General features: G+C 38.1%; 1 protein-coding gene across 1 annotated transcript; it reads right to left on the reverse strand.

Moving 5' to 3' along the window:
* Positions 1 to 8014: 8014 nt before the first annotated feature.
* On the reverse strand, positions 8015 to 24390 carry cfap161 (cilia and flagella associated protein 161). The gene is made up of 8 exons (XM_062040642.1): positions 24199 to 24390; positions 20981 to 21070; positions 20687 to 20901; positions 19496 to 19577; positions 13701 to 13736; positions 13506 to 13628; positions 13352 to 13425; positions 8015 to 8598 (listed from the first exon to the last, which is right to left on the reverse strand). The coding sequence occupies exons 1-8, from the start codon at positions 24277 to 24279 to the stop codon at positions 8370 to 8372; spliced, it is 930 nt and encodes a 309-aa protein (XP_061896626.1). The 5' UTR covers positions 24280 to 24390; the 3' UTR covers positions 8015 to 8369.
* Positions 24391 to 24875: the final 485 nt, after the last annotated feature.

The following is a 24875-nucleotide window of genomic DNA, read 5'->3' on the forward strand; positions in this document are numbered from 1 at the left end:
ATTCATTCACAACGCTCCCGCATTTATAAGTAAAAGTAAGACCATAATAACGTTTTTTTAATTAAATGTGCTTTATTGTGTGCTACAGTTTGTAAGTGTAAAGTTAAAGTTAGGTTAAAGTACCAATGATTGTCACACACACACTAGGTGTGGTGAAATTTGTACTCTGCATTTGACCCATCCCCTTGTTCACCCCCTGGGAGGTGAGGTGCCTGGGAATAATTTTTGGTGATTTAACCCCCAATTCCAACCCTTGATGCTGAGTGCCAAGCAGGGAAGAATGCTGGTATGAGCTTTTAAACATAACCCGTTAACTGCTGCCAATCAAATTGTGAATAATATACTCTTTAGGGTTCATATGTTTGTAAATCTGACTGTGATAAAGTCAGTGCCTCACCTGACATGAACGTCACCGCACGCCACTGATATATATATATATATATATATATATATATATATATATATATATATATATATATATATATATATATATATATATATATATATATATATATATATATATATATATATATATATATATATATATATATATATACATACACAGTACAGGCTAAAAGTTTGGACACACCTTCTCATTCAATGTGTTTTCTTTATTTTCATGACTATTTACATTGTAGATTGTCATTGAAGGCATCAAAACTATGGATGAACACATGTGGAGTTATGTACTTGACAAAAAAAGGTGAAATAACTGAAACTATGTTTTGTATTCTAGGTTCTTCAAAATAGCCGCCCTTTGCTCTGATTACTGTTTTGCACACTCTTGGCATTCTCTTGATGAGCTTCAAGCACACCTGTGAAGTGAAAACCAATGCAGGTGACTACCTCTTGAAGCTCATCGAGAGAATGCCAAGAGTGTGCAAAACAGTAATCAGAGCAAAGGGTGGCTATTTTGAAGGAACTAGAATATAAAACATGTTTTCAGTTATTTCACCTTTTTTTGTTAAGCACATAACTACACATGTGTTCATTCATAGTTTTGATGCCTTCAATGACAATCTACAATGTAAATAGTCATGAAAATAAAGAAAACACATTGAATGAGAAGGTGTGTCCAAACTTTTAGCCTGTACTGTGTGTGTGTGTGTGTGTATATATATATATATATATATATATATATATATATATATATATATATATATATATATATATATATATATATATATACACATTTATGTCTGTCTATGGGCCTACATGTATAATATCAATGTTAATGTAACTGAGAGTGTACAAATGGATCCAATAAGGGTCCATTACTATTAACTCATTTAGCTGGGGACACACTACAACTACCTCTAGGGGTCCCCGCACCCCACTGTTTGTATTTATTTTAGTTGGCCTTTTCTTCGGCCCACACTTATAATGTTAATTCATTTTCTCTGCTAAGACGGTCAGAAAGCAGCTTAAAGATGGTCTGTAAAACATTTTGACCAAAAGAACCCACCATTAGATGTTATGTAGACCGTGAGGACGTGTTTAAAAGTAGGACAAAATCATAATATGTATGACCCCTTTAAAAACATTGATAACAAATTTATAAATATCACAAGCTGAGTTAATGTTATTGACAAAACATAAGCCTCAAAACATTGCAACTTTTGCCCCGACCTTCTGAAATAGCTGCCACAAATTTAACTTACCGGTACTAAACCTTTTCCTTTATCTCCCACGGTCAAGTCGGATGAAATTGAAATGTTCACTTTTGATGTCCTGCTGATTTGCAGAGATGTAATCATTCTTGTGTCTCAGTCCAATGCCAAGGACTGTGTGTAGGGCGAGTGTTTCAATGGTGGCTTCTGTAAACGCTTACCTCTCCAGAGTCCATCATAGCAGATGATGGCTCCTCCTGAATTTCACTGTACAGTTCACATATGGACTGATCATGAGCATATTTTTTAGTTCATGGATTTAATGAGTGTCGCGACTATCTGGTCTCACATTGGTGCAGAGGATCCAGCCATAAATAGATAAATGATAAATGGGTTATACTTGTATAGCACTTTTCTACCTTCAAGGTACTCAAAGCGCTTTGACAGTATTTCCACATTCACCCATTCACACACACATTCACACACTGATGGCGGGAGCTGCCATGCAAGGCGCTAACCAGCACCCATCAGGAGCAAGGGTGAAGTGTCTTGCCCAAGGACACAATGGACGTGACAAGGATGGTAGAAGGTGGGGATTGAACCCCAGTAACCAGCAACCCTCCGATTGCTGGCACGGCCACTCTACCAACTTCGCCACGCCGCGTGTTTGGGATGCGGTCCTACTTATTGCACATAAACTTTATAAGTTGGTTGTGTCTGCTCGACTATGGAAGTGTGATTTGTGATAAGAACATGCAAAGTAAAGTTCAGTTCTGGGCAGTAAAAATTGTCATGTCAGCCATTATCTTATTGATTTGTCTTACTGTTTATAAAGCCCCAGTGGTCAAAGGAAAAATAGGTCACCAAAGGAGAGCAAAATAAACGAGAGACAAACAAAGCATTAAATTAGTCCCCCAAGGATTTTGTGGGTTTTTTTTTTTAAATTGTGCATGTATTAATTTAGCTTTCCATCTTGTTGGTCTTGCATGGTTTAAAGGTGTGTGGACAAGAATGTGGATAGTATTGAGTGCATATGATAAATAGATGTTCTAATCAGGGTTTTATGCTGCCGATTCCAATCTTCCACGAGTGAGTTCGGCCGATGCCGCCAGTGCTACTGACAGTGTAACAATATTGTCATGTCTGTGTGATCATGTCTTGTTTTAGTCATGTTTTGTTTTGTTTAGTTATTAGACTCTTTAGTTTCTTTTTACGCTCCATTTTTTTTTGTTTCCATGACTACCCATTAGTTTTCACCTGTCCTCATGTCACACACCTGTCTCACGCTTTGCACTCACGCACCTGTCACTAATCATGTCACTGCTATTTAAAGGCCTACCGAAATGAAATTTTCTTATTTAAACGGGGATAGCAGGTCCATTCTATGTGTCATACTTGATCATTTCGCGATATTGCCATATTTTTGCTGAAAGGATTTAGTAGAGAAAATCGACGATAAAGTTCGCAACTTTTGGTCGCTGATAAAAAAGCCTTGCCTGTACCAGAAGTAGCGTGACGTCACAGGTTGAAAGGCTCCTCACATTTGCACATTGTTTACACCAGCAGCGAGAGCGATTCGGACCGAGAAAGCGACGATTACCCCATTAATTTTAGCCAGGATGAAAGATTTGTGGATGAGGAAAGTGAGAGTGAAGGACAAGAGTGCAGTGCAGGACGTATCTTTTTTCGCTCTGACCGTAACTTAGGTACAAGGGCTCATTGGATTCCACACTCTCTCCTTTTTCTATTGTGGATCACGGATTTGTATTTTAAACCACCTCGGATACTATATCCTCTTGAAAATGACAGTCGAGAATGCGAAATGGACATTCACAGTGACTTTTATCTCCACGACAATAGTTCGGCGAAGCACTTTAGCTAGGGAGCTAACGTGATAGCATCGTGCTTAACTACAGATAGAAACAGAAGAAATAAGCCCCTGACTGGAAGGATAGACAGAAGATCAACAATACTACCAAACCCTGGACCTGTAACCACATGGTTAATGCTGTACCGCCTGGCGAAGCCTAGCAATGCTGTTGCTAACGACGCCATTGAAGCTAACTTAGCTACGGGACCTCGACGAGCTATGCTAAAAACTTTAGCTCTCCACCTACGCCAGCCCTCATCTGCTCATCAACACCCGTGCTCACCTGCGTTCCAGCGATCGACGGCGCGACAAAGGACTTCACCACGATGATCAGTGCGGTCGGCGGCCCGGAGACGGAGGAAGTCAACCCAGACGGGTGAGGACGGCGGCGTGGCGGCGGACGGCGTTGTAGCTTTCGACGACACCCCGGCCGCCATCAGTCGGCAAGAAACATATATTTCCCCAAAGTTACGTACGTGACATGCACATAGCGACACGCACGTACGGGCAAGCGATCAAATGTTTGGAAGCCAAAGCTGTACTCACGGTAGCGCGTCTGCTAACCAACTCAAAGTCCTCCTGGTTGTGTTGCTGCAGCCATCCGCTAATACAGTGTTTTTCAACCTTTTTCGAGCCAAGGCACATTTTTTGCATTAAAAAAATCCTGAGGCACACCACCAGCAGAAATCATAAACTCTGTTGACAGTAAAAAGTCGTTATCGCAATTGTTGGATATGACTTTAAACCATAACCAACCACGCGTTAATATAGCTCTTGTCTCAAAGTAGGTGTACTGTCACGACCTGTCACACCACGCCGTGACTTATTTGGAGTTTTTTGCAGTTTTCCTGTGTGTAGTGTTTTAGTTCTTGTCTCGCGCTCTTATTTTGGTGGCTTTTTGTCTTTTTTTGGTATTCTCCTGTAGCAGTTTCATGTCTTTCTTTGAGTGATATTTCCTGCATCTACTTTGTTTTAGCAATCAAGAATATTTCAGTTGTTATTATCCTTCTTTGTGGGGACATTGTTGATTGTCATGTCATGTTTGGATGTACATTGTGGACGCCGTCTTTGCTCCACAGTAAGTCTTTGCTGTCGTCCAGCATTCTGTTTTTGTTTACTTTGTAGCCAGTTCAGTTTTAGTTTCGTTCTGCATAGCCTTACCTAAGCTTCAATGCCTTTTCTTAAGGGCACAAACTTTTGTTTATTTTTGGTTTAAGCATAAGACACCTTTTTACCTGCACACTGCCTCCCGCTGTTTCCGACATTTACAAAGCAATTAGCTACTGGCTGCCACCTACTGATATGGAAGAGTATTACACGGTTACTCTGCTGAGTTCTAGACAACACCGACACTCAACAACAACACATCATTTGCAGACTATAATTACTGGTTTGCAAAAAATATTTTTAACCCAAATAGGTGAAATTAGATAATCTCCCACGGCACACCAGACTGTATCTCACGGCACACTAGTGTGCCACGGCACAGTGGTTGAAAAACACTGCGCTAATACACCGATCCCACCTACAGCTTTCTTCTTTGCAGTCTCCATTGTTAATTGAACAAATTGCAAACGATTCACCAACACAGATGTCCAGAACACTGTGGAATTATGTGGTGAAAACAGACGACTTAAGCTGGCCACCGTGCTATTCCAAAATGTCTGCTTCGACCCGTGACGTCACGCGCAAACGTCATCATACATAGACGTTTTCAGCCGGAAGTTTCCCGGGAAATTTAAAATTGCACTTTATAAGTTAACTCTGCCGTATTGGCATGTGTTGCAATGTTGAAATTTCATCATTGATATATAAACTATCAGACTGCGTGGTTGGTAGTAGTGGGTTTCAGTAGGCCTTTAAGCCTGTCTGTTTCTGTTGATCGTCCTGGTGACAATATCCATCTATCATACCTCTGCTACCCATGAGATTCCTGTTTACTATAGTTCATGCTTCATGCCCTGCCACAGTAAGTGTTTTTGTTTCATGATCATACAGTAGTCAATTGCCTTTGTGCTAGTCTTTTGTTTCATTAGTCAAATTTGTCCTCCGCCTTTGTGCGCGCCTTTTGTTTGCTTCCTTTTTTGTTGTTTGTTAGTGTTTAAAATAAATACTGTATGTACTCACCTCCAAGCCACGTCCGATCCAGCTTTACTTGCATCTCGGGAAAACAAACAACCCATAGTCCAAGTCTTCCTTACCTTTGTTTGATCAAAACAAAACCAATAGTACACAGTAACTCAACTCAAGCAAAAACTCTACTGTACTATCTACTACTCTTTGAAATCATTGTGCCCTCAAAACCCTCCTGTGTCCAGGGAATTATTCAGAGTTTGTGAACGTTAGCAAAAACAAAAAAAATATTTTGAGAAAATTTTAATATTAATGTAATGAATCCAGTATTGTTCATATGATGGTACCCTTGGTACAGACACCACCAATTTATGGATCTGTCCATCCTCCTATTGCGTGTTGTGTACTGACTGCGACAATGCTGACAGTTTTTGTGATATTATCTTCTAACACTTATTATTCTACTTGTTAATATCTGCTTACTTTCTGCTGCAATGGCCTTCCATCGACACTCCCTAAACTTTACTAAGATAAGCATTTATACCTTGGTGTCGTTTAAAGCTATCTTAGCAGTTAGCTTAGCTATCAGCAGGCCTGCTACTGTGTAACATGTTTAGCCTTGTCCTCCATGATGGTACTTGATAATGACAATTAAAGGGGACCTATTATGCAAAACCAACCTTTCTTACCTATTGGTATAAGCTTCTTCTTTTTCTCTATCGTCTTGTTGTGGGGCAGACTGGCTCGTACATGCACACGCATCCTCCTTTGTTGTCATTTCTAATACAAAGTAGTGTATAGTTAAAATTTACATCTGTCAATAGACTCCATATGGAAGCACTAAAAACTACAACAAAGATGGCGGGGAAACTTTTCTTACCTATTGGTATAAGCTTCTTTTTCTCTATCGTCTTGTGGGGCAGACTGGCTCGTACATGCACATGCATCCTCCATTGTTTCCATTTAGAATGCAAAGTAGTGTATAGTTCAAACTTACATCTGTCAATAGACTCCATATGGAAGCACTAAAAACTACAACAAAGATGGCGGGGAAACTTTTCTTACCTATTGGTATAAGCTTCTTTTTCTCTATCGTCTTATGGGGCAGACTGGCTCATACATGCACATGTATCCTCCATTGTTGCCATTTAGAATGCAAAGTAGTGTATAGTTCAAACTTACATCTGTCAATAGGGAGTACCAAAAACTACAACAAAGATGGTGGGGAAAAAAACTCAGTCACAGTGACGGCATGTAAATAAGACCGCCCACATAAACGACGCGTCCTGAAGAGACGGTCAGAAAGCGGCTTGAAAACGGTCTGTAAAACAAAATCTATGCAACATTTTGACCAAGGAACCACCATTGCATGTTATGTAGACCACAAGGAAGTGTTTTAAATGTAGAAAAAAAGATCATATTTTTAAGATATTAAGAAATGCAGTTTCTTTGCCGTGAAGGAGGTGATTATTATTGGGTTAGGGGAGCGGCTTCACACTGTGTATGGAGACACATAACTTGCCGCGAAAAATTGTTTCAGCAAACACTGAAACAAGACTGTCTAAAGCACAGGTGTCAAATTCAAGGCCCGGGGGCCAGATTTGGCCCGCCACATCATCAAAGCCATGAAATAATAGGAGTCAATAAAGCATTTTATAATTTCCTAAATGTAATATTTTCATTGTGACAGACAAAAATACATGTATTGCATGCTATTGAGTACATTTTTATTTATATTTTATATTTTTTATACGATCTAATATTGCAACAAATATAATACTGTCATTAATTTCAAACTTTTTGAAATGAAAACAAAATAAATATCTGCTCGAGTTATATCAAAGCAAGTTATTCATCAAATTGTACACTGTAGAAAATGACACATTTTACAGTAAAAAAAAACTTGCAGCTCAGTTGCCAGAATTTTACAATTTAAAAAAAACTATAGTACCGTTTTTCCATTTACGGTAATATACTGTAAAAACCATCGTAAATTTTACGGTGAAGTTCTAAAAAAAAGTTATAGTATCATGAGGTGACTTCTTATACATTTATATTCATAAATTACATACGGTTACAAGTGGCCCTCTTAGGGCAGCCATAACTGCGATGTGGCCCTCAGGGTAACCGTGTTCGACACCCCTGCTCTAAAGTGTTGTAACCAAGTTTGCACTGTACAAAAGCTATATTTTTAGCTCTAAAGTGTTGTAACCAAGTTTGCACTGTACAAAAGCTATATTTTTACAACAATCTACTATGATTGAGATTCTGCAAAATCATTTAGATTGAAGCAGGATGATAAAATGACATTATATTCCGCCAGATGGCAGATGTACATTGTTTAAATGGATAGAAAGTTGTTAAGTCCATTTTGTTAGGTACTAAAGATCATATATAGTCATTGGGGAAATGAACCCACAAGTCTCCCCCACAATAGAGGCGGGTTCAGGCCAGAAGCAGGGAAGAGCACAAAAGGTCAGACCCCAGGAACCATGCCCTTTTCCCAAGCTATTGTCAAGTGAAGCTAAGCCAAGGCTTTAGGGATGACTACCAGCCCAGTAAAAAGCCATTGTACCCAAAAGATGCAACGACGTCCTTTTGTCTGAGTGTGGGAAGCAGGCCTCACCATAGGCTTCTCTATCACATGGTTTGTTATTATTATTTCAAAGAATAGCAGTGGAGGACCACCCTGTGTTTGAAAAACATATCATTTTTTTTTATTCCAACAAATATTCCTTGATTTTTAAGCAACGTAACTCTGGTTTGAATCCAATCACAAATAATCAACCAAAACACAAACGTCTATTTTTTGGAAGTTACAAATGTTCCTTATAGTCGCATACATTGCACGTAATGTACTCTTTAGGGTTGTCAGTGTTTTCTGACGTCGCGCCGGTAGGCTCTGACTGCAGGCGATTAAGAAGCACAAGCCCCTCCCCTGCCGGGTCAGAGGTGCAGAGTATCCAGTGGTTGTTGGGCTTTTCAGCTTTATGGGCATCGAAGAAGGTGTGAGCGGTCACCTCGCATTCATTGCCGTATGGGGTCCTGCATGGGGACGACAAACAGCCACATGGGCCTCAGGCAAACAACATTCACTTGTCAAAACACGACATAACTTACTCAATTCAGTGTTAAGTTATACTCAAAATTTAGGGCAAAACTCTGAAATTTGCACAAAACGTGGACGTTCAAATCAAACTCGAACTGACTCATCAGTGGTACATTTGCTTTTGTTGAATCATACACAAAAAGCTATGTTTTTCCCATAAGGTATAATGTCAATCTAATTCAGAGGTGGCCAAACTACGGCGGCCCGCTGGCATCTTCAGTGTGGCCCGCTGGCATCTTCAGCGTGGCCCGCGAGACGTCACCAGTTTAATGAGAAATCTGACCCACAGGGTGCCTTTAACTTAATTTTGTTGACTTCTGACAGTCTAATGGCTGCAAATGTGTCACCATCTTGTGGACAACATGAGTAATTTAGGTCAATGACCATGAATTTTACGTCAAAGTGCTGACAGCACAACATTTAATTATATGACCAAATCCTAACAACCTTTACCACTTATAAATAAACTGCAACCATCACAGAATGTCAACACACATGGTCACACGTTACACAACCTGCTCACTGAACTATGTGGATATTTAAAAAAAACGTCCAAGCACCTAACATAATTGAAGATTTTGATTACACCCATTTAAATCCACTACAATGCTTGATGGGAAAATTTCAAAACACTCTCTCCACATTTATCCATGTTTGGCGCATTTTAGCTGCGTGATATTTATGATTGATTATAAAACTGTAAGGAGATCGACAGGAAGTAAACAATGTACTGTAGGAGTCGAACTTTCACATACTCTTAAATATCCAATTATATTATTTATACATCTATTATATTTATATATATGCATATATATGTGTACAGCTCTGGTAATGGGTACATTAGCACCCACCTGCACAAATGTACTTCAAAATGCACCAATCAAAATAAATATGACTTTTTTTTTGTTTACTAGGGCATGCATACATAATATGCATTAGTTTGACCATTTAAAATCAACGATAATAAAAAGGAGATGCTTTTGTAGTATTGATATTTTTTATTCACGTCATTGTTATGCTTGAAAATGCTTAATTTAGCCCACTAATGTATATAATACAGTAAAAAGGGAATTCACATGGCCCTATTTGTTGCAATTTACCTGACACATGAAAAGTGTGGAATTGGGGGGTGCACTATCCACTTTAGCCGCCAGAAGGCAGTTAAGTGTTCCATCCCATCCATCCATTTTCTACCGCTTGTCCCTTTTGGGGTCGCGGGGGGTCGCTGGAGCCTATCTCAGCTACAATCGGGCGGAAGGCGGGGTACACCCTGGACAAGTCGCCACCTGATCGCAGGGCCAACACAGATAGACGGACAACATTCTCACTCACATTCACACACTAGGGCCAATTTAGTGTTGCCAATCAGTCTATCCCCAGGTGCATGTCTTTGGAGGTGGGAGGAAGCCGGAGTACCCGGAGGGAACCCACGCAGTCACGGGAAGAACATGCAAACTCCACACAGAAGGATCCCGAGCCCGGGATTGAACTCAGGACTACTCAGGACCTTCGTATTGTGAGGCAGATGCACTAACCCCTGTTCCACCGTGCTGCCCCAGTTAAGTGTTCAATATCCAAAAATGTGTTTTGGGGCAATTCCAACTTTGACCACAGTGTCAGTTGCTATGTGGAGTGGCGCTTTCCATCATTTTCAGTAGACTGCATTGCAAAATTAATAACCCCCACCATTCTTCTTGCGCAAGGTCTACCCAGGAATAGGGCCATATGAATCCCTTCCCTACTGTACGCTTAAAAAATGTTGTTAGTATGAAAACTGTAATTAGTAAAAATAAAGACACTTTAAAAACATATATATGATCTTTTAAACAAATATTGGTAACATAATCTAGCCTGCTGTTTCTAAACCATAGGGCCGGCGCCCGTTGTTGGTCCTCAAGCGCCCCCAAGAGGGCTGGCAAAAAATATCTGTTTCTCAGTTGTGGTCCGTACGGGCCGTAGCGGTACTCAGTTGTAATACACTTTTCCACCACTCCTGGCAGTAATGACAATAGCAAACAAACAGAAGAAGTCTGGAGCTAAAGTTTAAGCGCAAAAATTATGACTTAAGTGGTAAAGCTGTATTTTCATTTTCACATTAATGTTATTGACTGTTTAGTTAAGAAACATACATATTATAATTATGTATTATTTATTTAGATTAAAAAAATATTTTAGCACTGCGTAATTAACATTTATTTTTCATCAGTATTTTATGAGCCCCTTCTTTTACAGTATATTTGGTTACTATTTTTTTTGGTAATCATGCTGACCTAAGTCTTGATAATAATCTTTGTGATTACCACATGCGTTTTAATATAATTTGACAAGGTGTATCCTGTTAAACTGTAAGTAGATAAAAATATTGAAAATGATTAAAATCAAGAGTTGGATTACTTATTCATTGTTAATATTTGAGTGGCCCCCGGGGTCCAAAAGGTTAAGAAACCCTGAGCTAACCAATTGTGTTATATTTTTTGGTCTGAAAAATGCAATGTAAACATGTTGCAAAGCACAGAATTTCAACAAACACTCCCAAAATGTCGCCTATGTTCTGCTGCCCGCTCTGTTGTCTACTACTTGTATGTTTTACACTGGAAAAGAGCGTGTTGATTGCGACCTTTCGTTTACGTTCTAAGGAACACTTTGCACGTAGTTAAGAACAATGGGTAACTGTTAAGCTTGAGCTATAGCGGATATTTTTGTTGGTAAAAGAGAGCCGATGAGATTATTATCACACGTCTCTGTCAATGTAAACAAGGAAGTGATGCAGCCACATGTTTGATTGGTTTGTCAAAGAGGAACTGCACTCTTTGGGGAATTTTACCTATCATTCACAATCATTATGTGAGACAGAAACACGTACGTTGTTGTTTTTTACGCATTCTAACTAGTAAATAAACGTTAGCAAAAGTCAGCTAACAATAGATAGATAGATAGACAGATAGATAGTACTTTATTGATTCCTTCAGGAGAGTTCACTCAGGAAAATTAAAATTCCAGCAGCAGTGTACAAAATGGAGATTTAATTTAAAAAGTAATAAGTAAATAATGGGGGTATAATTGGAAACAAAATAGAAAAATATTACAATAGAATAAAAATAAAAAGCAACAATGAGAATAAAAATATAACAGTAAAATAAGAATATAACAAGAGAAACTAGGCAGTAGTGACCGCGTTATGAAAAAGTATTCCACTGTTATTGTTTTGCATCCCCTGTCATCCTAATACCCACCCCTCCCCCCAGAGGAGTTGTACAGTCTAATGGCGTGTGGGACAAAGGAGTTTTTAGTCTATTAGTCCTGCACTTGGGATGCTTGCAAGAGAGCCAAAGTGAGTTTCTTTATTCCGCCTCTAAAGCCTCCATCAAGGTTTTATATACCAGTAACTGCTGTAACTATACATGTAATGTAGTAGCAGGCGCATTGATAATGACATGTATTATTTACGTATTTTTTGTCATTTTAACCATACGGCGGCGTATTGATTTCACAGATTGTTTTATAATGTTCGCAGTTTGAATTTCTTGTTTAGCACTTAGCAAAAGTATCATATAGCAGTATTGCAAAGTGCTAAACAAGAAATACAAACTAGGAACATAATAAAACAATCACTTACTGTACAATATCTGCTCTCACTGGGATGCCGACTGATGGTATGTGTTAAAAAAAGGTGCCCCAAACAACCGTTTTTTTCGTGTCTTTCTAGACATCTCCGGGTATAAATTGGACGTCAAAGTTGACCAACTTCTCGGTTTATGGCCACATCCTTCTACTATCCATGTGAGAGGAATAATTTACAATCTAGAATTCACTTCTACCAACTCAGAGGCGACGCAGCAGCTCACCGGCTCATTATGTCAATATAGCAGCATAAGCTAGTTAGCTCGCTGTAATCACGGCGCCACTAAAATTACTTTGTCTGCGTTAGCGCTTATAATAACAATATTGCAAATACTTGGTTAATATTTAGATTACGACATGGAAATATGAGTATTGTTGTCGTTTTTTTGATGTTTTAGGGCTTTATGGGCGTAATAGAGTGCTCCCATTGTTAGCCACCTCGTACTTGCTGTTTTAACAACTGAGAATACATAAAAAAAGAAAAACATGTGTTCTTGTCTTATATAAGAATTGTGAATGATAGACAAAACTCCAAAAAAGAGTGCAGTTCCATTTCAAACAATTTGTATGTGCGCTTTTGAGCACTTCTTAGGGACAGATTGGAGTGGCAAAAATGACGATGAATGGCCAAAAAGTACAAAGATTGCACAAAGTTACGAGGTTCGCATGTATATATCTGGAATTAGTTGAATTTGTGTGAATTGACACGACTACAACTTCCCGAAATCCTGCAGGGTCAGACTTGTACTTTTATTCACTACTCTTGACAATTTAGAGTCTCCAATTAAACAAACATAGATTTTTTGGGGATGCGGGAGAAACCTGTAGTGCACGGAGTGATGCCAGGCAAGAACACTTCTTCCTTAAGTGTAAAGAAGGCTCAAACTGGACAGAAAGACAGCTCCTTTATCTTGCATGTTTGGCCTTGGAGTTCTGGAGAAAAATTTTCTCGAGAAACTGTTAGGTTTCTTCAGTGTAATCACTCCCACGAACAGAAATTTGTTTACACGTTTGTTAACAATTTGGCCTCAGTCTGTTATCTTAGAGTGAAAAAACAAAAATAGGTACCCAAGAATAAGATGTTCCATAACAGCCAGAGCCTGGTTGGTTTTGCAGTGGAGGATGATCACGTTGAAGTTAGCCTGTGGACGACAAAACCCAAGCTTGCTAAGGTGACGTATGAGCAGTGAAATATTTAACCGTGGAGAACTGAGACGCTCACGGGTACAGGCAGACCCTCATGTTCAAGTCTCTCCTGTGGGTCAAAGTGCACTATCTTCCACCAGGAGAGAAAGGATCCGCTTTTTTCCATGTTGACTTCCTGGAGACGAGACCTCTGTGCAGACTTTGAGAAAAATCCAATGGAATTTGTCAATAAACCTAAAATCATGATCTGTTGACAATCATTTTTTTGTACCTTCCGGAAACTCTGCAGGTCACTTGTCAGGTAGAGCTAAATGAGAAAGTGATAAAATTGTCACACGTTCAATCACATCTACAGTATAGCTAGTCAATGGTAAAGGATTCTTGTAAATCAAAGCAACAGGCGTGTAGATTCTCTATCAGGTTATAGTTTGCTATGTGTATCATTTTAGCTATTTGAAAAAGCACCAAATCCATCCATCCATCCATTTTCTCCCGCTTGTCCCTCTCTGCACTCAGGCGGAAGGCGGGGTACACCCTGGATAAGTCGCCACCTCATCACAGGGCAACACAGATAGACAGACAACATTCACATTCACACATTAGGGCCAATTTAGTGTTGCCAATCAACCTATCCCCAGGTGCATGTTTTTGGAGGTGGGAGGAAGTCAGAGTACATGGAGGGAACCCACGCAGTCACAGGGAGAACATGCAAACTCCACACAGAAATATTTTAATTGAATGAAAAGAGCATTGGCACAAACATATTAATCCGCATAATTTACAATTCTAATGGCTTTATTTTAAAGTAAGAAAACTGAATTGATGTTTGATTTATAATTATTACCACATATTTCAACACAATAAATAAAATATGGAAGTACAAATAATTATATAACATGTTAAGAGCATTTTGTTTTACAGAGTTTTCAATTTTATATAAAATAGCAATAATTTTTTTGCCATCTTTGTTTTAAGTATATGTATGTGCAGTTTCCAATTTAGTTTGTCATCTGTATAGATTCCCAAAAATGTAGTTGAATACACATTTTCTATTTCCATAACATTAATTATTGTGTTTTAATCATATTCAATATAATGAATAATAATAAGTATGATATTATATAAAATAAATATAATGATAATAATAAACATAAAGCAAAAGAAGACCCTCATAAAACTGATTAAAAATAAATGTAGTTAAAATTACACTGTGCTAAAATAAATCAATTCTAACTAAATTAACATCAAATAAAGGACTGTTTTCACTGCTGGACTCTAGAAAGAGGTTCCGCAGCCTCCGAAGCAGAACATCCAGGTTCTGTGACAGCTTCTTCCCTCAGGCCATAAGACTCTTGAACACATCATAATAATCCCCTCAATTCCCCCCAAAAACAGATGAACTCGCTGGAATATAAAGACAATATAACATACATCCATCATCATGGATGCATATGCAAAAGTGCAATATATTTATCTGTACAGTAATCTATTTATAGCTGCACCTTATTGCTCTTTTATCCTGCACTACAACGAGCTAATGCAATGAAATTTCGTTCTTATCTGTACTGTAAAGTTCAAATTTGAATGACAATAAAAGGAAGTCTCTGTCTCTATATGTTTCTTAAATAAACTGTCAATAAAATGGAAAATTGTATTACAACTGAGTGCCGCTGCAGCCCATACTGACCATAGCTGGAAAACAAATTTTTTTGGCCTACCTCTCGGTGGCGCTTGCGGCCCAACAATGGTAATAGATAATACTGCAGTAGAAATTGCGGAATGATTTTTTATAAAAAAATAAAACATATTTTACTTTATTCACTATTTAAGTGTTTCTTGCTACCTTATGTTGTATATTTTGAATACGAAATGATCTATCATTACACCTAAAAAGTATATTTAACCCTGTCAATGTGTTGTTTTTGTCAAACCATCTCTTTAATTTGTTGATTCCTTCTTTCACTGTTTGTGTTAGCTTCTGTGCGTTCTCACCTTAAGAGATTGTGTCCGTGTCCTCTGCAATTAGAACTAACTTTAAGGCCTTTGTGACTTTGCAAATGTCGTTTATATAGAGATTGAACAATATATGTCTTTACTTTTACAGTTTCCGGCTCTGTACTACAGTAATTTGATGTTCAGGAGCTATGGGAACAACACCAAAGAGGAAATACTTTAGTCAAACAATTGTTGCTCGCTAACAATCGGAAAAGGTTCATTAGGTTGTTTCCAAGGCTTTTTTTACGCAAAATGAAAAACATTGGGAGTGGACAACGCTGCATGTTTAAGCCAAGGAAGAAAAGAGAAACAGCAATAAAGCCCTTCATATTACTTACACTATGGGCAGCCAACATGAAGCCGTGAGGCATTTAGTCCAGTTGAGCATGGCTGTGTTGCATAATTTAGTTATTAAAGCTAATCTGTGCTTTTCATGAAAAAAAAAATTACAACCCCTCGACACATTCCAAGAGCCACAAAATCTGACCTAGTACTTAATCCTGTCACATCACAATAGAACAATACACTAAACAACTTGAAATAATCCATAAAGTCAAATCATACAATGTGCAAATTCATTTATCAGGTGGGTGTGTAATATACAGTCAGGTGTAAAAAGGAGGAGACCCCATTTCTTCTCTTGGCATACAAAACCATGAAAACACAACACACACACCTTGCTGTGTTGCCTGTGCTACTATTATCTTTCTGACAAATACTCCATGTGGGAGTTTTAATAAACCCGAAAGTTTGCCTTAATAAGTCAGACTGATTTGAAATTGCTCACAATAAGTGAACGTGTAACACGCGGATCCACCCTGCCCAGGTTTTGTGCAAATTCTATTCACGTTATAGTCGGCCCTTGCCACGTCACGCTTTGAAGTTTGAAGTTACGCTACAGTATACTTTATTTAAAACATAGTTTTGGACAAAATTAAGCATAAAATGGCTAAATTAACTAAATATATCGATACAGTATGTGGAGGGGGGCGTGGCCTGCAGACATGCCGCGGAACGGGATGTGCAAGGACCGGCCTCGAAGACACCGACAGGTGAGTGGATGGCCCAGGTGGGCCTTGTTATCTAATCACCTGTCGCCTTTATTAGCAGCAGTCGGAATGAGACACATTGTTGGAGCTGGAGCGAGAGAGAGAGAGCAAGACACGGACACAGAAAACATTTTGCTGGAAAGCAGAACACTCGCACTTTGTGAGGGAAATAAAACAGTGTTGTAGCACTGATCCGGGCTCTTGTGACAGTGTTTGGTGGTCCGAGGAACCCACTGGAGGGCAACCTCCACACAGTAGTATGGGCCAGTGTTTCTTAACCAGAGGCTGCCAAGCTGTGGTCAGTATGGGCTGCAGCGGTACTCCGTTGTAATACACTTTTCCACCATTTGTGGCAGTAATGACAATATCAAACAAACAGAAGAAGTCTAGAGCTAAAGTCATAGACAAGCTTCATAAGCGCAAAGATGATGACTAAAGAGGTGAAGTTTTCACTTTTCATTTGCACTTAAATGTTATTGACAGTTTAGTTAAAAAACATTAATTATTAATATTTATTAATAATTTAGTTTATTTATTTTTAGCACTACATATTTTTCATCAGTTATTTATGAGTGCCTTCTTACACAGCATATTAGGTTAGTAGGACCGTGAACAGCACTGGACAGGTGGGCGAAGACAATACTGACAAGGATGGAGACAATATTTGTAATTGACACATCGTTTTGTATCATTTGACAAGGTTGTGAACTGTAAATAAGTCTGACATAATTACTGAATACGATTAAAATCAAGAGTAAGATGGCTAATTCAGTGTTAATATTTGAGTAGTTTAGTAAAAGTTGGGCCCTGAGGGCACAATATTAGTAGCCCCTGGTATAGGCCACTGAATGAGGCAAAACCAATCAATGTGTGCCACTCAGCCTCAGGCAGCATTTACTCCTGCCTTAATGTAAGCACACGATGGCTCCTAGAGTCTTATTTTATATAATTAAATCTACTACAGTGACTCTCAAACTGTGGTACGTACCAAAGAAGTCTGTAAATATGTACTCTATATGGAGTATCATTGTTGATGGTGTTTGGGCATTGTGTGTAATATACAGTGGCCAGAAATATGAAATATACTTGTTAAATAAAACCTCTGCCTTGTTTTTAATGAATACTTAGGCCCACTACGCTACTGTATTTTAATGTTGGTCATTATGGTACTCGGAGAGCCAAGTGTTTTCTGAGGTGGTACTTGGTGAAAAAACATTGAGAACCACTGATCTACTTAACTGGATTAAACGAAGGCAACGTGGGTGTTATTTCTTTCTTTCTTTTTTATTTTTCTTAAACATTTGTTATTATTGAGTTTTGAGGCAAATACACTTGCCAGGAATACAATCACAAATCAAATGTCCTATTTCCCCCCGTAAAACCAAGATATCCACAAAACTTAGAAAAAAAATAAGGGAAAAAATCTATCAAAATTACAATACATAAAATAAATACATCAGTTTAATGAGTAAAGGGAAATATTGATACAAAACCACAGACAACTGTATTCAGGGCAAATATTTAACAATAAAAAGTAAAAAAGTAAATATATATTTTTGTACGTGGGTGTTACTTTATGTTTAGAGGGCTCTCATAATGTTAGAAAAAATATTTACAAAGTCCTAGGCAGGATTTGTATGCTCCAGCTATTATATTATTTGATTTACATTTAAAGGTGAACTGCACTTTTTGGGGAATTTTGCCTATCGTTCACAATCATTATGAGAGACAAGAACACACGTCTTCTTTTTTTCCCCCAATGATTTTAAAGATGATAAAAAACATTTGAAAGATGCGAGTAATTGAGTCTATGTATAATGTAGGAACAGACACGTGATTTACATAACAATATGTAATATGTTCAATATTTACCGTATTTTGATCATTTTAATCATTTCCGGGACTGATTTATTCCGTGCATTGATTTGTTTCCATAGCAACGCACGTCTGACTTCTGGCAACAAAAATGTGTCCCTACTTCCAGAATCATACATGAGTGTGTGTTCTAATCATGGCAGACTTGGTAACAGACAACAAAAACAACTATTTTTGGACAAATGAGGATTTACAACCTTATATTTTTGAAGCTGAATATACTGCTGCTTATAGAAGCGAGCACGAAGGAAGAGTGAGACGTTGGAGCAGACAGAAGCCGGGAGAGGGGGATGAAAGCGATTTTGACGCTATAAGTATGGAACTTGGAGACAAGCTATTTCGACATAAATGGATTGCTTACCCAACATGTCCATCAAGTGAGTCACTTTAATATGATACACGCAGCACGTCATGCGTGTTATTACAACTACATATATACACTGTCTGACTAGCTCAGCTGTGTACAAACAAAACATGAAAAATGGGCTAATACTTTACAGATAGTGTAGTGTGATTGTCCATGTTTTTCAGTCAGTACAAATTGGTGTCGTATCGCAGTGTTGTTGTGCATTACAAACTCAAACGTGGTTGGTGCTGACGTAGAAGCTTATCTCTCGCTATAGTTAGCTTTTACGGCTAATACCGAAGCATGCCGATAGTTCTTCAGTGTTTGCTCTTACAATAACAATGTCGCTACAGCTTGGCTATTATACAGGTTACGGAACGTAAATAAAGTATTGTTGACGGTTTTTAAATGCATTTTTTAAGTGATTTAGAGGTAGAATTGATGCTCCCATTAGCTGCATTGCGAGTCACCTAGACCGAGTCGATTTTTAAGTTAGAAAACAAAAAAAATAAAAAATTGTCTTCTTGTCCCTCATTATGAAAAAAGTGCAGTTCCCCTTTAATAATAAATATTTATCGGAAATGTATTTACCACCATTTACCAATTAACCGCGATGTTGGTGTAGCATATCATTTGATGCAATTGCGCCTCTTGACGGTTATCAATACTACGGTAACTGCCACCTGGCACGATAAAAATGAACAGAACAACTCAAAATAATGCAATAAATCATAAAAAGATGCACTAATGCACAAGCAAACATGCCAGTTTTCGGTATAATGGAACGTTTTTGTTACTTACGCCGCGGGCAAAGCCACTTGTTGTTTTCAGGGCAAAACTTTGCTCGTAGTGCAAAGTGGCTCCTACAGGAGTGCCATCCACACTGTAACAACACAAGCAGCGCCATTACAAGTTTCCTTCTCGTCCACGCTGCTGCACAACACTGTGACCACCTGTGTGTGCGTGAGTGTGTGTGTGTGTGTGCTTGTATATCTACCCTTCTTGAGACATCAACAAGGAAAAGTACCTCCTATATTAGGACCGGTGAATAAGTTAGGACCCAAATCATGGTCCCAATACCGAAAACCATTGCATCTAATAGAGAATGTCTCATTTGCACCCCTGGTGGTGAAATCTATCAAAATTAGGGTGCACCCAAAAGGAGGGATTTTTCAAATTGACTTTGTGTAAATTTTAAAAGTGCTCCCCCTCTTGTCAGCATATGAAATAACAAGTGTGTAAAAAAATTGAAGTGCTCCCCCTCTGGCCAACATATGTAATAACAAGTGTGTAAGAAATTGAAATGTGCCCCCTTTGGCCAAAATTGATTTAAAACAATAAATAAATATGTATATAGAGACATACTGTAATAACTTGAAGTATATTATGAAGATTAAAAAACAATTACAAACAAAACAAACAAACCAAAAAAATTTGCTAAAAGCTTACCTTTTTTATATTTATATATGGGGCTGGGCGATATATCGAGTGTGTAAGATATATTGATATATTTTTAAAGAAGACATGAATTAAAAAAATATCGATATAATTGATTTCACGTTAAAATTACTAAACGCCGCTTATTTGTTGTGTTCCTTGATCTCCCCCCTGTCCCCCTCCATGGGCTACTTAACCCCTCCCCTTCCTCCTTCCAAGACATGCTTGCACATATAAGAACATCCATGATTGGTTGGTTGTTAAGTTGTTAAGTATGATGAGTCACAATTAGTTAGTGACAGGCCAATCGGAGGCAAGATAGGGCGGGTCATCGAAAAATATATCAAGATATACTTTTTCATCCATATCCCCCAGCCCTATTTACATAATATATATATATATATATATATAGTATTAATGTTGTAAATACAAATCTTTATATACAGTATCTAGAAAGGGTGGTCCTAAAGAGGTAGGCATTTTTCGGAGGTCTCAAGAAGGTAACAAATACAATAGTGTGTGTGTGTGTGTGTTTGTGTGAGTGCGTGTGTGTACCTGGTAATGATGAAGGCAGTACGCACACTGGGCTGAATGCTTCTCCCAGCACTGATCCCACATGGGGCAACGATGCCAGGAGAAGGACTCTTCACCATGTTGTCAACATACGCGTTGACGCCTAAAGCGTAACACACGCCTTGTTCTCCTATGTTGACCAGCATCACAACATCCCCAAAGTGTAACTCCCCATCCGTGGTGACGGTCAGGTCCACCTGCACATGGACAAACAGTCAGTCGTCATCATCATCATCACCGCCACTGACATTGTGTTATTAATGTTCATTTTCCTACAGGACTCAGGATGTGGTGCTTGAGGAAGTCAACTTTCTGGGCAGCGAGCTCGCCCCTTTCCCTTTTGCTCAAGTATTCTTTCCTCACATCCTGTGGGCACATCAGTATTTAAGTGGCACTCATGTTGTAAGCAATGATACATACAGTAAATATACAAAAAAATATATAAAGAAATGCCCCAGCAAATGGCACATTGGACTTACAAGTTCATCTTATTTTCACGTACATTGTATGCTACATTAGACCTAGACAGACTTGAAATTAATATACAACTTATTTTTACAGTTTTACAAAATTTTAAAAATATATATACAAATATGAAAGCCCCCCTCTCGTTATTATATATATTTTTTAAGCATGCAGCCCTTGATGGAAATGAAGTAAATTTGTACAGCACGGCTGTTACACATTCAAGCTCAATCAAAATGTATTTATTCATAAAAGAAATGCACCATTAAGTGCTTTACAGACTTATAAACAATACCCCGATGACCCACATCTCCCATCATCACACAAACACACACACATGTACACATATATGAACACATTATTTCATGGCTGAGTAGAGGAAACAGGTGAGTAACCACTATCGCAGGAGCCATCTGTACCAGGAGGTCATCAGACCATGGCCACCTTCTGAGGTGGGCGGGGTTTGGTGGTAGCGGGGGTGTATATTGTAGCCCGGAAGAGTTAGGGCTACAAGGGGTTCTGGGTATTTGTTCTGTTGTGTTTATGTTGTGTTACGGTGCGGATGTTCTCCCGAAATGTGTTTGTCATTCTTGTTTGGTATGGGTTCACAGTGTGGCGCATATTTGTAACAGTGTTAAAGTTGTTTATACGGCCTCCCTCAGTGTGACCTGTATGGCTGTTGATCAAGTATGACTTGCATTCACCTACGTGTCTGCAGAAACCGCTTACGACATATGACACGGCCGGCACGCTGTTTGTATGGTGAAAAAGCGGATGCGACGACAGGATGTAGAGGACGCTAAAGGCACCCTCAATATTGTTGTCCGGGTGAAAATCGGGAGAAATTCGGGAGAATGGTTGCCCCGGGAGATTTTCGGGAGGGCCACTGAAATTCGGGAGTCTCCCGGAAAAATTGGGAGGGTTGGCACGTATGCCACCAGGACGCTGACACAAAGCGCCCCCACAGCACGGCCGATAACCCCTGATGCAGATGGCTCCCTTTGACAAAAGCTGGAAAGTAAAATTAACCTTTAAAATAGTAAAAACCATGAGTAAGAATAAAGGACAAAATAAAAGTAAAACATATGAGGATAAAAAAAATAAAATGAAAATTATATATATATATATATATATATATATATATATATATATATATATATATATATATATATATATATATATATATATATATATATATATATATATATATATATATATATATATATATATAATATATAATAAATAAATAGAAGTAGATACAATCTTGCATAATTAATGAGATAAAAAGTATGAGTGACGTCAATAAAATGAATAAATATTATGTAAAAGACAAATCAAAAAGGTGTAAAGAATGCTGTAAAGAACACCGTAAAATGTATTGTCATTTTTAATAATTTGATGGGTAGTTTGCTGTAAAATCATAAGCCAAGCACAGTATTTATTTATTTTTTTTAGACAAAATGTTTGGAAAGTATGATAATGTACTGTAATATTTGTTGCAATAATGTATACTGCCAAAGTTTAAAAGGAGAACATATATTTTTGTCTGTCAAAATGGAAAAAAATCAATTACATTTAGTGAGAAAATATAAATACTTTATTGACACATTTCCAGGTGTTTGCGGGCCAGATAAAATGATGTGGCGGGCCAGATCTGGCCCCCGGGCCTTGAGTTTGACACCTGTGCCAGTTTAAGCAACAACACACGCAGAAGGTGTTTACGAAGTATACTCATTGTGGGACTGGGGTAGAATATGAATATGTTTTTCTTACTCTAATGTACTCCTTCTTAATTATTTGTCTCTTCTTATTGCTCACTTCCTTCTCTTTTTTTTATTTATTTTCATTTAATTTCCTACTTATGTCACAGTGGGGGGGAGAAACAAGACAAGCTCTGCTTCTTCCCCCGACCTGTTTTTTGTGCCTTTCAAAAAGATTTAGAAGTCTACATTAAAACACTCTCTACCTCTAACACCCAAAAAGCTGTGAAAACGATGATGCTGTGTTCCAAATTTAAGTTATTTACTGAGATTGAGTGAGCCTATGGCTTTGCACTTTGTTTATTATATATATACACTACCGTTCAAAAGTTTGGGGTCACATTGAAATGTCCTTATTTTTGAAGGAAAAGCACTGTACTTTTCAATGAAGATAACTTTAAACTAGTCTTAACTTTAAAGAAATACACTCTATACATTGCTAATGTGGTAAATGACTATTCTAGCTGCAAATGTCTGGTTTTTGGTGCAATATCTACATAGGTGTACAGAGGCCCATTTCCAGCAACTATCACTCCAGTGTTCTAATGGTACAATGTGTTTGCTCATTGGCTCAGAAGGCTAATTGATGATTAGAAAACCCTTGTGCAATCATGTTCACACATGTGAAAACAGTTTAGCTCGTTACAGAAGCTACAAAACTGACCTTCCTTTGAGCAGATCGAGTTTCTGGAGCATCACATTTGTGGAGTCAATTAAACACTCAAAATGGCCAGAAAAAGAGAACTTTCATCTGAAACTCGACAGTCTATTCTTGTTCTTAGAAATGAAGGCTATTCCACAAAATTGTTTGGGTGACCCCAAACTTTTGAACGGTAGTGTATATTTTGCATTCTATTTTAGTTACTTTGAATTTACAACCCCCTGGCGCTATTTTGAACTTTTTTTTGTACTTACTGTGATTATTATTTTGAACTGTTTATAAATGTTGAAATTTATAAATAAAGGTTTATATAAATAAATAAAAAAATAAAAAAATAAAAATAAAAAAAAAAGCTCTGCTTCTTCCCACGCCTTTCGGACGGTTGGTCACTTCAGCAAAAAGTGTACTTGTGAATGTTTCCAATAAATGAATTTTAAGAATACATTCTGTCATTCTTATATAAAATTGTCTATTTGGATATGAAGGAGTTGTATTTCATTTCGCCCTCAGTATTTGTCAAATCCGGCGGCCCTGGTCCCATGTACGACCATGGAGCATAGCACCCCACCGCACTTCTTTACAAAAGCTTCATTTTCCGCCTCACAAACCTCTTCTAGGTGCTGCTCCTCTTTCCAGTTGCCGATTTTCACGTTCGTGCGATAGGTTTTAAACTGGCTCTTGGAGGTCATTTTGTTTTTAATCGCCGAAATCGCACTTGCCTCGTGCGGCGGTTCCTATGGTAACCACTAAACAGCTGCCAGTAGTCGCCGCGAGAGGGCGCGCTGACGACATGCGTGCCATGTCCCTGTAAGGGGGCGTGGTCTTGCTGGAGGTAAACGTTGACGAGAGCCCGCTTTATGCACTTACATAAAGTTGACGTCATCTTTGCCCGCTCTTTTCCACGTGCAAGCTTCGAAAACGTCACATGACAATGTCAACAAAAAATAGAGCTGCTCGTATAAATGTGCCAATGACGTCCGAAGCAATTCTTAACTGAAAAAAACGCAGTGGTATTATTTAAGGAAGACATATAATAGAAATATAATGACAAAATAATGGTTGCACTACATAATTCATAATATGTTTGCATAACAAAACAACTTTTTAGTTGAACTACCCTTAGTTCTGCATAAAGTTCATTTCTACACTTAAAAGTTATGATAAATTAAACAAATGTAAAATATTAAAAGTATTAACTTAAAATATATTATAGTATAAAACACATCCTATCTAAATACTATTTAGGTAATAAGTATAATTCAGTCATCATAAGCCAGGGATGTAC

The sequence above is a fragment of the Entelurus aequoreus genome, linkage group LG03 (genome assembly GCF_033978785.1).
Source record: "Entelurus aequoreus isolate RoL-2023_Sb linkage group LG03, RoL_Eaeq_v1.1, whole genome shotgun sequence".
Taxonomy (NCBI): Eukaryota; Metazoa; Chordata; class Actinopteri; order Syngnathiformes; family Syngnathidae; genus Entelurus; species Entelurus aequoreus.

Bases quoted from the DNA above. Each gene is read 5' to 3' on its own strand.
- cfap161 (XM_062040642.1), bottom strand. From the start codon at position 24,279: ATGACCTCCAAGAGCCAGTTTAAAACCTATCGCACGAACGTGAAAATC. The intron at 19,578-20,686 runs GTACACACACGC...GTGTTGTTACAG, and splicing joins ACTGCCTTCATCATTACCAG to TGTGGATGGCACTCCTGTAG. The intron at 13,737-19,495 runs GTAAGTAACAAA...TTTCTCATTTAG, and splicing joins CAAGTGGCTTTGCCCGCGGC to CTCTACCTGACAAGTGACCT.